Genomic DNA, 14,569 nt, shown 5'->3' on the forward strand with positions numbered 1-14,569 from the left:
GAGAGTGATTTTCCCTGGCTGTAGATTCTTTTACATGAAGACCTCAAATCTGGTCAAAATTCATCAAGGTGATTTACCAAACTGTAGTGAATATTCAGATGTTCTATGTACTGTTACAAGGCCTATGTGTTTTAGAAGACTAAGTTTTACCCTTGAGTAGGACTTAGGTACTTTTAAGTTCAAATCAAAGTGGATTTCAGTGGTTGTTTCTAAGAAACTTTCTGGGAGACTAGCTAGCAATTTATTAGCTAAAGAGCAAGGAGTTTTCTCACTGATATAGATTATATTATTCTTCTCAGTGATCCACAACCTTTTTTTCCCAACTGGACACCTCTGCTGACGTAATTCCAATAAAGTGCAGACATGGCCTCTGCAGACTCTGAGATGGCTGTTTTTGGGGAGGCGGCTCCCTATCTCCGAAAGTCAGAGAAGGAGAGAATCGAGGCCCAGAACAAGCCTTTCGATGCCAAGACATCCGTCTTTGTGGTGCATCCTAAGGAATCCTTTGTGAAAGGGACAATCCAGAGCAAAGAATCAGGGAAGGTCACTGTCAAGACTGAAGGTGGAGAGGTGAGCAAAATTCAAGCTTCGGATCAGCATTTGATTCCCACTCTGAGCTTTTAGCTGACATACATGGATCTCTCATTTTCTTGGCAGACCCTGACTGTGAAAGATGATCAGGTCTTCCCCATGAACCCTCCCAAGTACGATAAAATCGAGGACATGGCCATGATGACCCACCTCCATGAACCCGCTGTGCTGTACAACCTCAAAGAGCGTTATGCAGCCTGGATGATCTACGTAAGTACCAGCAGCAGTCTTCCTTTGGGTAGCTAGGAGGAACTGTTCTGCCAGGCTAAGTGGAAGCCAACGTGCTGTCTCCCTTCCTCGCAGACCTACTCGGGTCTCTTCTGCGTCACTGTCAACCCCTACAAGTGGCTGCCGGTGTACAACCCGGAGGTGGTGTTGGCCTACCGAGGCAAGAAGCGCCAGGAGGCCCCTCCACACATCTTCTCCATCTCTGACAATGCCTATCAGTTCATGCTGACTGGTGAGTGCTTGATTTACTTTGAACTGCTCTTGCAATGAGCTATCTGTAAAGGGAAATGTAGGGTATTCTCTGGAAATACGGTGCAACACTTAAGATATTGTGTGTGTGAAATTAATGGAAGATTAATGCATTTAACTGTAATGGTCTGTGTGATCTGAGTGTCTGTTCCTATTAGAATCAATAAAGACCTGGACCTAATGAAAATAATCTAGAAGGAGTAAATTCACTGGAAAGAATTTACACCTATTTTCTGGTGTAGACTTTACTGACTGTAATGGGATTTTACATATCTGCATATATTTATGTAGCTTAATCACTAAACTAGTCTCAGCTGGAGAGTACCGAGTACAATATCACACATACCCTATAAATGATGTGTACAGAGTCAATTCAAATTTGCAACCATCAGTGCTAACAAGTAAAACAGAGTATCTCTGCACTGAACAGGTACATAAGCCTCACTTAATTATTATGCAAATGGCATTCATGATTGAAAGTGACCAGGTGGTCTAAAGTACATACAGCCTTTAATGATCTATGTAACCCCTACAATGATCTATGCAACTGTAAATCAATTGCACCTTACAATGAAAAGTAAACCTCAGAAAACAATGTCAAGGAAAAAATAAAGCTTTTAGCATTTAAATTGAATGGCTTTAAAAAAGTTCTTTCTGCTTTCCTCTCTTCCTTCCACCTCTTATTTTCTCTTCCCTATGTGTACATTGAAATCAAAGGTGTGCAGGATTTTAGATCTTCTTTTCCTGTTCCTTTATTACAAACTGGGAAATAGATCCAGAATAGAAAATTGAGAAATTAGCCGTGTCTATGTATGATCTCAGGAATACATAATTTCTGTACATATAGGGGTTAAAAAAAAAAAAAGAGATGAAAAAGTGAAAGAGGTTGGTTCAATGTTTCTGTTATTCCTGACACCTCCACATTTCCATAAGATTACTCAGGAAAATTTTAGCTTCGTGCTGTCAAAGCCCAACCTCAATATTTTCGTTACATGTACTTACCTAGTAAGAGAGAAATAAGTAGCCTGATGAGAAGACAATATCTTGAAAGGCATAGGACTAGAAAAGCTACTCTGTCTTTACTGATCCAGTTGATAATACCTGAAGTACTGCTGGGAGCATCAAAAGTACCCACTAGAATTCCCAGGACTTTTCACTGTCTTCTGTCCCTGCATCTTCTGGAAGCTTCAGTTCATATTTTTCTCCTGATTTTTGAGTTCTTTGTTATTCATAAGCACTAGAAAAAGCTTTCTTATCTCTGTCTTTTCACAGATCGTGAGAACCAGTCGATCCTGATCACGTATGTACACCCCCTGCCCGGGTCCCTGCGGGGCTGCTCGGTGCCAGGGGCCCTCCTGCCTGACCACACGCTCTCTGCCTCTCTCCTTGGTTTGACAGCGGAGAATCCGGTGCAGGGAAGACTGTGAACACAAAGCGTGTCATCCAGTACTTTGCAACAATTGCAGCGAGTGGGGAGAAGAAGAAGGAGGAGCAGTCTGGCAAAATGCAGGTGAGTCAGGAAGAACAGACTGAACACTTGGCATGTAATTGCCATGTCAGCTAAACACTGTAACTGAATAATTATCGTCCTGTAGAGAATGCTTGAGGGTGAAATCATTAATTAATAGATGCTAGCTTGCATCAATGCTTTTCTCTGTTCCTGACGTGATTTTTGGAAAGGATAACCAGCAATAATTTTCATCGTGCAGGGAACGCTGGAGGATCAAATCATCAGCGCCAACCCACTGCTGGAGGCCTTTGGAAATGCCAAGACAGTGAGGAACGACAACTCCTCACGCTTTGTAAGTTGTTGCTTTGGACAAAATCCCTCCTCATTATAACAGTAGTGATGGGCTAGTGGTATTCTCACATAAGGAGATGACAATGAAATGCATCTAGGCTGAAATGCTGCTTCTTCTCCTTAACAGGGCAAATTCATCAGAATCCACTTTGGAGCTACAGGCAAACTGGCTTCTGCAGACATTGAGACTTGTAAGAGACTCCCCTTGTCTGATCACATTCCTTCTAACCCCCCCCAGTTCTTATGCTAATTCTGTCCTACTGTCCTTGCCAGATCTGCTGGAGAAGTCCAGAGTCACTTTCCAGCTCAAGGCAGAAAGAAGCTACCACATATTTTATCAGATCATGTCCAACAAGAAGCCAGAGCTAATTGGTACGAAGTTCACTAACTTTTTTGAAGGAAGATCACTGATCAATATCTCATTGTGTCATCTGGAAAGCTAAAGTAAGCTTGTTTTTTACCTTTTACTGCTTTCAGACATGCTCCTCATTAGCACCAACCCTTACGATTTCCACTTTGTGAGTCAAGGTGAAGTCACTGTTCCAAGCATTGATGACCAGGAGGAACTGATGGCTACAGATGTAAGTAACTTACCAAACAGGTCATCTGGTGGACAGGAGCCCTGGTACATAGACATTTACTTTACTGTTTCTGTTGCCAGAGTGCCATTGACATCCTGGGCTTCACTGCTGATGAAAAGACTGCCATCTACAAGCTGACGGGGGCTGTCATGCACTATGGGAACTTGAAGTTCAAGCAGAAACAAAGAGAGGAGCAGGCAGAGCCTGATGGCACAGAAGGTATCAGCAGAGTCAGCAAACTTTCCAAAAGAGATTGTCTTTGTCACCAAAAGAAGGACTTGGGCAGATTTCAGGCTTTAAATATGCAAAAGTGTAAACGAAAAAAATATATGTTCAATGGCTAGATGACAGTTGAGACATGTATCTCATCTAATGATACCTGTAATTTTATTCTGGGAGTACTTAATAAATAAGAGATCTGGTGTACACTGCCAGGAAGTCAGGAGGCATGGATGTCAACTCCTGTAACATTATTAGTCATACTTTTGTTGGAATACACCTTGCAATCTCTGCTGTATTGTAGAGTAGTGAAGTGGTTCAGCCCTAACGGGATTGGAGACTGCTCCTATTCACCCTCACCTATGGGGGGGAACTCTGATGTGAGATGTGTATTTGATTAGTCTCTGTCACAGCAGAAAGTACAATCCATGCCTCCATCTCTCTGAGTGACGAATCCTCTTGCTATATGACTAGAAAGTGTGAAGTCCCATAGTCATGCCTGAAAAAGGCTGAAAGCAATGAGTTCTCTTGAAGAACATTTGTAGAAATCGAAGCTCAGAATGTGTTGTAGACTCTGAATCCTGAAGATGACAGAGGAATTAGCTTTGTAGCTTTGATTCAGATATTTTTGTGCAATTCTATAACAGGGAACACTGCTGTTACTTTTGAGACAGTCCCTCAAGGACCAAATTTTAGGAATTGTGCAATATTTATTTCTCTCTCACTCTTTTCTGGTGTTTAGTGGCTGACAAGGCTGCCTACCTGATGGGTCTGAACTCAGCAGACCTGCTCAAGGCCCTCTGCTACCCCCGAGTCAAGGTTGGGAATGAATATGTGACCAAGGGCCAAACTGTGCAGCAGGTAGGAAAAATGTGGCAACGAGGAACATGCTTTGATGATTCCTGTTGATTCTCCTCTGCTGTGTATAGTAACCTCCAAACCTTACTCCTTGCTTTAGGTGAACAATTCAGTGGGTGCTCTGGCAAAGGCTGTCTATGAGAAGATGTTCTTATGGATGGTTGTTCGCATCAACCAACAGCTGGATACCAAGCAACCCAGACAGTACTTCATTGGTGTCCTGGACATTGCTGGCTTTGAGATCTTTGATGTAAGGAACACAGTTTTCCTAGCATTTTCATAGAAGGAAAACTGAGAGTAAAGGGAATTTTGAAAGATATTTTTAATAGAAGTCAGTATCTTCCTACACTTATTTGCAGGGCTTTTGGAATCACCTTTCTTAATCCTGAAAAAAAAAAAAAATAGAAAACTAATCTCCTAATTACACTGAATTTGAAAACTTCTCTCTTTTCTAAATGCAAAGCCTATCCTAGAGAGATAGCTTAGGAAAACTACACAGGAAGAGGCCTTGTATTTAAAGTATCAACCATGGTGAATTAGGATTGCACAAGAAAACACCTTGGTATTATTGCTGAGCCTTGAAAATTTCGCATGTCTTTTTGTGTCTGGCAGTTCAACAGCTTTGAGCAGCTGTGCATCAACTTCACCAATGAGAAACTGCAACAGTTCTTCAACCACCACATGTTTGTGCTGGAGCAGGAGGAGTACAAGAAGGAAGGAATTGAATGGACATTCATTGACTTTGGGATGGACCTGGCTGCCTGCATTGAGCTGATTGAGAAGGTATCCTTCCTGTTCAAGTGTATTATATGTTGGGTCTTCCATACTTGCCAAGAGACATACTTAAGAAGCATGTGAGAATATTCTGGCTTTTTCAGATATATACCCTGTGAAAGTGGCAACAGGGTGGAAGTGAGATCATACTGAGATATCAGGACTTTTGGTGAGACTATTCATTTCCAGATTACAAAATGAAGTTTTGTATATGACCATGAAAGGCTGTCATGTTCTGTAAGTACCTATTGATAAAGAAGTTTTATGGAGAGGATAGTATTTTGCAATGTCGTATTTGTAATTTTTTTATCAGCAAAGGCATTTACATAAGTTCAAATGAAACAGCAACACTGAAAAAAGTTGAGCCTTAGTTAATTTTCTCTGACTTATTGTCATGAAATGCATGGGAACAGCTTTCTCTTCTGACTCCAGCAACTTTCCAACCAAGGGATGTCTCCTTTCTAATCTGTTTCTCCCTCTTGTCTGTTGTAATGTCTTCCAGCCCATGGGCATCTTCTCCATCCTGGAAGAGGAGTGCATGTTCCCCAAGGCAACTGACACCTCTTTCAAGAACAAGCTCTATGACCAGCATCTGGGCAAGTCCAGCAACTTCCAGAAGCCCAAACCTGCCAAAGGCAAGGCTGAGGCCCACTTCTCCCTGGTGCACTATGCTGGCACAGTGGACTACAACATCTCTGGCTGGCTTGAGAAGAACAAAGACCCCCTGAATGAAACTGTCATTGGGTTGTACCAGAAATCATCTGTGAAGACACTGGCTTTACTCTTTGCCAACTATGGTGGAGCAGATGCAGGTCAGCTCTGTGAAAATTGTATTTTCAGTGTGGGACAATACTGACACAGATTTAAAGCAGTAAACACTAAACATTTAAAGTTGTTTTGTGTTCTGTGGTCTCCAATATGTAACATCCATATTTTAATAGTTTTTTTCTTTTCTTCCATTTGCAGAGTCTGGTGGTGGTGGCAAGAAGGGTGGCAAGAAGAAGGGTTCTTCTTTCCAGACTGTCTCAGCTCTTTTCCGGGTTCAGTACATTTGTTATCTTTTTGTAATATGAAGAAAGGGGGTGAGCTACTATTAAATTTGAAAGGGCTATTTTGTATTGCTGTAACGGTGGTAAAATTCTTTGGAAATTCCACATGAGGTTTTCCAGGATCAATTTCAATATTGCTAATATGTTGTGTTCAAAAATTCAGTCTTCATAGATCATGAAAACCTAATCCTTTTTTTTTGTTTGTTTGGAGAGGATATTATTCAGATCTTTTTCTTCTTATGTCTTTGGGTTAGACTAGAACTCTAATTTTAGCATTCCTGAACCTGCATTTCTGTGAGGTTGATATGTTGGGGAATTGAGAGTCTCCTTATAAACATTCTCCAAGGAGACATTTGTCTTATTTGAAAAAACCCCACTTTTTTTTAACTTAAGTAGATTGACTTTAGAAGGCAGAACATAAAAACCCTAAAAGTTAATTACTTTGTGTGAAAGTGTGAAATTTTATTTTAGTTTCCACTGGATCAATAGCAACATAATAGTATTTCAGTATTTTAAAATGGTGTTCAATATCTTCAAATAGAAGAAATATTTGGTTTCTGTGGCTTTACCTAAGTGTTCTGAAACCCAGTTAATTTTGAGAAGTCGTAAAGTCATTACCATGGCCTTGATGCAGCAAACACTGGACATAGGAAACTCATATTTCTAACTGGTCCCTCTAGGAGAACTTAAACAAGCTGATGACCAATCTACGGAGCACTCACCCCCATTTTGTCCGTTGCATCATCCCAAATGAAACAAAAACACCTGGTAAGACGCTCAAGCAGAAAGAGAACTTGCTCTGATACATCCATCCCCCTCTGCACTGGGAACTCTGGTGTTCATTTGTGCTCTGCATTGCTAGGTGCCATGGAGCATGAACTGGTACTTCACCAGCTGCGGTGTAACGGCGTGCTAGAAGGCATCAGAATTTGCAGGAAAGGTTTCCCCAGCAGAGTTCTCTATGCTGACTTCAAACAGAGGTAAGAAAGAGCACTGCACTTCTCAGCATCTTTAAAAGCAATGTTGGTTCATTCATACCGGTTCATTCAGGCTGGGCTCTGTTGTCAAAAATAGCTGTATATGAGCTGGTGGTGGTCAGTAGCTAGCGTGTGTTGGTTGCGAAAAAACAGCCTTATCTTCCCCTTTCTCTTTTCACAGATACAAGGTGCTTAATGCCAGTGCTATCCCAGAGGGACAGTTCATTGATAGCAAGAAGGCTTCTGAGAAGCTTCTTGGGTCAATCGACGTGGACCACACCCAGTACAAATTTGGCCACACCAAGGTACAAAGCCTCCTTGACTCACTGTGTGCCTGTGCTTTGCTCTACCTGACAGTGATGTGTGGCAACGTTCCCTTTCTCAAGGTGTTCTTCAAAGCTGGGCTGCTGGGGCTCCTGGAGGAGATGAGGGATGAGAAGCTGGCACAGCTCATCACCCGCACACAGGCCAGGTGCAGGGGCTTCCTGATGAGAGTGGAGTACCAGAGAATGGTGGAGAGGAGGTAGACATTCCTCATCTTCAGTGAAAGTCACGGTACTAGGGGGAAAGTGATGGCACTCGTCATACTGAAAATATTCAATGTACGTTTTAATTATGCTTCAGGGAGTCCATCTTCTGCATCCAGTACAACGTTCGTGCATTCATGAACGTCAAGCACTGGCCCTGGATGAAGCTGTTCTTCAAGATCAAGCCCTTGCTGAAGAGTGCAGAATCTGAGAAGGAGATGGCCAACATGAAACAAGAGTTTGAGAAAACCAAGGAAGAGCTTGCAAAGTCTGAGGCAAAGAGGAAGGAGCTGGAGGAGAAAATGGTGGCCTTGCTGCAGGAGAAAAATGATCTGCAGCTCCAAGTGCAGGCTGTGAGTTTATCACCATTTATTTCCCACTCAGAAAAGGAGTCCATGCATTCAGACTGTTCTTTACAAAGCAGAAGGTCAGACTATAGAAGACCAAAAGTCAGATATTTGCTGAATTATCCATCATATGTATGTGAAGTTGAGGAAATAAGTGTCTGCAGTAGCATGGTGAGCACTCTGACAGCCAGTGCAAAGAAGCAGGGAGCTCCAAGTGGGAGTCAGTGCTCTTGCCTTCAGAGGAAGGTGGCAGATATAGCTAGCCAACATGAAATACTCAGAGCAGAGTTTTTCCTGAACCCCGAACTCCCTCTGAGCAGGTGAGTCCTGCAGGGTGCATCTCCATCTCACCAGAATGCAGAACAATGAATTGAATTTAGAGTGTAAATGCCAGCCAGAGTTGAAAGTGGTACTTGTGAATTCACGTGCAGGAAAAGCCATCCACCCTTTGCTTAATAACTAGTGGTTAATCATTCACTCAGTAATTGGGAAATATAGCTGCAAATTTCTCCTTAGTGTAAGAATATATAGACACAGAGTTCCTGTTTCTGAGAAAAAGTCACACCATCCGGAGGGGTTTCTTCTTCCCTTAGTTGTTAATTGCACAGAAGAGCTCTGTATGCTTTAGACTTAACTGGTATGACACAAGGTCATAAAGGAAATTTATAATGAAGCAAAAGTTTTCATTTTTTTTGAACATTGTAGTTTTTTGTGTCTCTAATCTGGATTTTCTATGGTAGTTCCACTACAAACAACATCCCGTGGTGGTAAAATTATTAATATTTAAGATTGAGAGGTCTAGCTAAGAAGTTATCTTTATTGAAAGAACATTCCTTTCCACTAAAAGCTATCTTTCCGTAATGTACTTGTGTTGGGGCTCCAGTCTGGGGGACACAATTTAGAACAGGTCAGACAGAAGCTTCATTAACTATAAACACAGTGAGAGAACATTTGGACAGCATCTCCCCCTCTGCTCCCCTGTTCTCTGCCAATTGATGGCAGAGAACCAACCTATATACTGTATCAGAAAAAAAGAAAGCAGTGAAGAAAAACAATCATTTCAATGTTAACAAAACCAGATATCCATCCTTGGGAGGGATGTTCTACTTAAGTAGCTTGCTAAATGCAACAATTCTAAGGAATCAAACAGTAAATAACATGACAATATGGAGAGAATGGCTATTGGTGGAGCTTATAGGAGTGGCACACCCAGTATTATCTTAGCTCAGAAGCGGGGAGTTGGAAACAATCATGGACTGTTACCTTTTAGTTGAAAGGAATATTCTTTTAGTAAAAATAACTTCATAGCCAGACCTCTCAATCTTAAATATTAGTAATTTTACCACCACAATCCTATGAACCTTGTAGACACACAACACTTCACAAAATAAAATATTGCTCAAAAATATACACAAAAGTATTTGATCTTCAAATGTCACCTTACAAAGTCATCTTATTCTACTCATTAAATTACTTAAATTACCAACTAAAAATGGAACACTGTACTTAATTACCCAGTTATTTGAACATTCCCATACAAAATAGGAAACCCGTGTTACCTGTTTTCCCTAGCATATGGAGAAAATTAAATATCCCATTGGACTTTCTTATAAGACATTTGCCTTTCAAATTCATTTGGGAAAAAACAAATTCATTATACTAAAAGCCCACCAAAGAGTAAGATGCTGTGGTGATCAGCTGAAACCAGCATATGCCACTTCAGGCACAGTATGGAAGGATGATGCACAAGTAGCTGATTTACAAGGGTACGACCCCACTTGCACAACCAGCAGTCTTAATACATTTAGAGAGAGAATAACATTTTTTCTATTAAATTATTGTTGAGACTACTAGAGCCTTTGCTCCCAACATAATAATGGGTTCAGAAGGAATCAGTTACAAAAGGAAAGATATTGAATATTGTGTTTGTGAAGAGAAATGTCTCCAAGCCCTTTCTCCTCTAGGTAAATGAGAAATTCTCACACCTACCACATGTGTGAGACATTTTTAGGAGAGAGAAAAAAGTTTAGGAATCAAAATTGTTTCCAACTAAAGAAGCTATATAATGCATTCCAGAGGAAAAAAAAAGAAAGCAAGATTAAAGTTGCTTGAGGAGAGGCCAAGTACAGGCCACATTTTAATACATGCTTACACAGAAAAGTTCAGAAAACAAATAAAGAAAATCTGTGTCTCCCCACCAGGAAGCAGATAGCTTGGCTGATGCTGAGGAAAGATGTGACCAGCTCATCAAAACCAAAATCCAGCTGGAAGCCAAAGTTAAAGAAGTGACTGAAAGGGCCGAGGATGAGGAAGAAATTAATGCTGAGCTGACAGCCAAGAAGAGGAAACTGGAGGATGAATGTTCAGAGCTGAAGAAAGATATTGACGATCTTGAGTTAACACTGGCCAAGGTTGAGAAGGAAAAACATGCCACCGAAAACAAGGTATGAAGCAAAAGATGTCACTCTCACAGAAAAGACCTCTGTTTTGTTATACAGTATAAAGTTTAAAGAAAAATTTTTATCTGCACCTGCTCCCTTCTTCTCAAAGGTGAAAAACCTCACAGAGGAGATGGCAGCCCTGGATGAGACCATCGCCAAGCTGACAAAAGAGAAGAAAGCCCTCCAAGAGGCCCATCAGCAGACACTGGATGACCTGCAGGCAGAAGAGGACAAAGTCAATACTCTGACCAAAGCTAAGACCAAGCTGGAGCAGCAAGTGGACGATGTAAGCACACAGGCACACGGCAAGAACAGGACAGGTATGGAGTTAAGCCTGGCTGGCAGAGCACTGATGGTCTTGTTCTTTTTAGCTGGAAGGGTCCCTGGAGCAAGAGAAGAAACTGCGCATGGACCTTGAGAGAGCTAAGAGGAAACTCGAAGGAGACATGAAGATGCACCAGGAATCCATAATGGATTTGGAAAATGATAAGCAGCAGCTGGATGAGAAACTGAAGAAGTAAGCGTGGCTGTGGGGCACCTGAGTGCTGGGCTGGGGCACTTGTCTTTTTTCCTTGAGCTCTAACACGGTTTGCTTTGCCCAAAGCAAAGGCTTTGAAATCAGCCAGATCCAGAGCAAAATCGAGGATGAGCAAGCCCTGGGCATGCAGTTACAGAAGAAGATCAAGGAGCTGCAGGCAAGTCTCTGTCCCTTTTCCTCTTTCACCCAGCCTCAGGTCAGGTAAGAAGCGGGCCCGGGTGTGAAGGGTCCGTAATGTTCCCCAGGCCCGTATTGAGGAACTGGAGGAGGAAATTGAGGCAGAGAGAACCTCTCGGGCAAAAGCAGAGAAGCATCGGGCTGACCTCTCCAGGGAGCTAGAGGAGATCAGCGAGCGCCTGGAGGAAGCAGGAGGGGCTACCGCAGCTCAGATCGAGATGAACAAGAAGCGTGAGGCAGAATTTCAGAAGATGCGTCGCGACCTCGAAGAGGCCACGCTGCAGCACGAAGCCACGGCTGCCGCCCTGCGGAAGAAACACGCGGACAGCACAGCTGAGCTTGGGGAGCAGATCGACAACCTGCAACGAGTGAAGCAGAAGCTGGAGAAGGAGAAGAGTGAGCTGAAGATGGAGATTGACGACTTGGCCAGTAACATGGAGTCTGTCTCCAAAGCCAAGGTACAGAGTTTCTGTCAGGTTACTGCTCTATGATACATGACCTGATGCATGATTTTGAACCTTCTGATTACATTTTGCTATCACACACAGTTGCATTGTTTTTCATCATGAGAGCAACATGCTAGAATTTAGTGATAGTCCTCTTTCCTTACATGTATTTGACATATAGGCAAACCTGGAGAAAATGTGTCGCACTCTGGAAGACCAGCTAAGTGAGATTAAGGCAAAAGAAGAGGAGCATCAGCGCATGATCAATGACCTCAATACTCAAAGAGCTCGTCTGCAGACAGAAGCAGGTAAAACACCCCCTTACCCATCTGGAATGGGAGAATCTGTAACCAATGATGACAAGAAAGAGTGATGTTTTACTCAAATTGGTCTATACTCTGTAAGCTGATATACAGTGCTTTAAAGACACATTGGTTTAATATTGCTTTTTAAATTACAGTCTATCTGTAAAATTTCTCAGGTGAATATTCACGCCAGGTGGAAGAAAAAGATGCTTTGATATCTCAGCTATCCAGAGGCAAACAGGCATTTACTCAACAGATTGAGGAACTAAAGAGACATTTAGAGGAAGAAATAAAGGTAAAGGTACTTCCTGTAGTGGGTTTGACTTTGGATTCAGATTCCATTTTCTTTCAGGTTATTTCCTACCCTCACATAAAATCAGAATATGTTAGCCATGTCAATTTAATTTGCGAGCTCTCAAACTAGATGGACAATTTTGCCACCTCCCTCTCTTGTTTGGGAATAAAAGTTGTGGAGGGCATCGCCTCCAAACCTGTGTACTGAGACAGGGAAGGACAACTTTCCAACATTGGAACAGGCTGCCCAAGGGAGTGGTTGAGTCACCATCCCTGGAAGTATTTAAAAGACGGGTAGATGAGGTGCTGAGGGACATGGTTTAGTGGGCATGGTGGTGTTGGGTCGACGGTTGGACTCGATGATCTTAGAGGTCTTTTCCAACCTTAATGATTCTATGATTCTATGATTCTATGATTCTAAATTTAGTCTTTATTTGGATTAATGATGGCATATAAAAAAAGGTGGAGACATATCTGAAATAATGCATTTCTTATTCTACTTTTCCATAATGGAAGCTGAAACTTTAGAACATATTTAAAAGGATTCAACATTTTCCAGCTTTATAGATGTCATTTAGAATTTAGCCATCATCACTCTTGAGGTAACATTCTAGATTCTGATGAATGAAGCGATAAGAAGCTGCTCAGAACATGGAATCAATGTACCTTTTTTCCTTGGGTTGCAGTTTAAATGTCAGATTCAAAGAGTTTTCAACAACTTTCCCTAAGTTAACATTCTATTGTCTCACAGGCAATTCATTGTCCCAATCCCATTGACTCCCCAGGCCAAGAATGCCCTGGCCCACGCCTTGCAGTCTGCTCGCCACGACTGTGACTTGCTCCGGGAACAATATGAGGAGGAGCAGGAAGCCAAGGGGGAGCTGCAGCGCGCCCTGTCCAAGGCCAACAGCGAAGTGGCCCAGTGGAGAACCAAATACGAGACGGACGCTATTCAGCGCACGGAGGAGCTGGAGGAGGCCAAGTATGTGGTGGTAGGATGTGAAGAAGCCAGAGGGGACTGAAAATTCAAAGGCAACATTGGAAGAGACATACACCTAGATATTCTGAGGAATAGGTCATGGACTTGCCTTGGGAAAGGATAACAGAAACTGGGTATCTTTATCCTATAGAATGTTTAGTGGTTTAGTAAAGGCAAAGGCTAAAAACAGCATAAATGAAGACCTTCACTCTGTGTGACTGCAGACTGCCAAATGATTAAGCATGCTCTTGTAGAAAGTACACTGGTTCCTCTGTGCTAACTGTGAGCTGTGCTTACATCTTCCAGGAAGAAGCTGGCACAGCGCCTGCAGGATGCAGAGGAACACGTTGAAGCTGTGAATGCCAAATGTGCCTCCCTGGAAAAGACAAAGCAGAGGCTGCAGAATGAAGTGGAGGACCTGATGATTGACGTGGAGCGATCAAATGCTGCCTGCGCAGCTCTGGATAAGAAGCAGAAGAACTTTGACAAGGTCTTTTGGGCTCCAGGCCTGGGGTTCCCGAGCAGAGCATTCCCTCCTGATAGCCATATCCATATTCACACCCGCTTTCTCTTCAGATCCTGGCCGAATGGAAGCAGAAGTATGAGGAAACGCAGGCTGAGCTGGAAGCCTCCCAGAAGGAGTCTCGCTCCCTCAGCACGGAGCTGTTTAAGATGAAGAATGCCTATGAGGAGTCCTTGGACCACCTGGAAACGCTGAAGCGTGAGAACAAGAACCTGCAGCGTAAGTCCCTGGCCCTCTGCTCCTGGCAGGGCTTTCTCACTATCCACCACTACCCACCGCTCCACATGGGTCTGTGCCTGCAGGTCTGCAAAGGTGCCTGCCACCTTGGTGTGGCAGGGCCCTTCCCATTCGGCTCTGTGCCTGACCATGCCATTGACCTTTGTTCCCACAGAGGAGATTTCCGACCTCACGGAGCAGATTGCCGAGGGAGGAAAGGCGATTCACGAGCTGGAGAAAGTCAAGAAGCAGATTGAGCAGGAGAAATCTGAAATCCAGGCTGCTCTGGAGGAAGCTGAGGTACACACAGTGCTAATAAATGGTGTCCAGGCTGAAAGTATGGGAATAGTTATCTGCAGACAGGCAATAAAGCAAGCCTAGATTTCATGAAGTCCTGCATAAGTGATCACTTGGAAAGGAAGCGGTAGTTTGAGTCACTGTTCCTGCTG

General features: G+C 42.8%; 4 protein-coding genes across 4 annotated transcripts; all 4 read left to right on the top strand.

Moving 5' to 3' along the window:
- The first annotated feature begins 330 nt into the window (after positions 1–330).
- On the top strand, positions 331–11,163 carry LOC103925350 (myosin heavy chain, skeletal muscle, adult-like). The gene is made up of 23 exons (XM_009334059.1): positions 331–570; positions 658–801; positions 895–1,051; positions 2,341–2,368; positions 2,467–2,578; positions 2,778–2,870; positions 2,997–3,060; positions 3,143–3,241; positions 3,347–3,450; positions 3,531–3,669; positions 4,412–4,530; positions 4,628–4,777; positions 5,140–5,310; positions 5,804–6,113; positions 6,268–6,341; positions 7,031–7,118; positions 7,213–7,330; positions 7,509–7,632; positions 7,714–7,850; positions 7,952–8,207; positions 10,403–10,645; positions 10,752–10,928; positions 11,014–11,163. The coding sequence occupies exons 1-23, from the start codon at positions 364–366 to the stop codon at positions 11,161–11,163; spliced, it is 3,264 nt and encodes a 1,087-aa protein (XP_009332334.1). The 5' UTR covers positions 331–363.
- Positions 11,164–11,258: 95 nt separating this feature from the next.
- On the top strand, positions 11,259–11,848 carry LOC103925349 (myosin heavy chain, skeletal muscle, adult-like). Its single transcript, XM_009334058.1, has 2 exons — positions 11,259–11,337; positions 11,426–11,848. The coding sequence occupies exons 1-2, from the start codon at positions 11,305–11,307 to the stop codon at positions 11,846–11,848; spliced, it is 456 nt and encodes a 151-aa protein (XP_009332333.1). The 5' UTR covers positions 11,259–11,304.
- LOC103925348 (myosin heavy chain, skeletal muscle, adult-like) lies at positions 11,849–12,638 on the top strand. The gene is made up of 2 exons (XM_009334057.1): positions 11,849–12,111; positions 12,285–12,638. The coding sequence occupies exons 1-2, from the start codon at positions 12,000–12,002 to the stop codon at positions 12,530–12,532; spliced, it is 360 nt and encodes a 119-aa protein (XP_009332332.1). The 5' UTR covers positions 11,849–11,999; the 3' UTR covers positions 12,533–12,638.
- On the top strand, positions 12,533–14,501 carry LOC103925371 (myosin heavy chain, skeletal muscle-like). Its single transcript, XM_009334079.1, has 5 exons — positions 12,533–12,603; positions 13,154–13,384; positions 13,688–13,871; positions 13,958–14,123; positions 14,296–14,501. Exons 1-5 carry the CDS (start codon positions 12,533–12,535, stop codon positions 14,499–14,501), a joined length of 858 nt encoding a protein of 285 aa, XP_009332354.1.
- Positions 14,502–14,569: the final 68 nt, after the last annotated feature.

The sequence above is a fragment of the Pygoscelis adeliae genome, unplaced genomic scaffold (assembly GCF_000699105.1).
Source record: "Pygoscelis adeliae isolate BGI_AS28 unplaced genomic scaffold, ASM69910v1 Scaffold11, whole genome shotgun sequence".
Taxonomy (NCBI): domain Eukaryota; kingdom Metazoa; phylum Chordata; class Aves; order Sphenisciformes; family Spheniscidae; genus Pygoscelis; species Pygoscelis adeliae.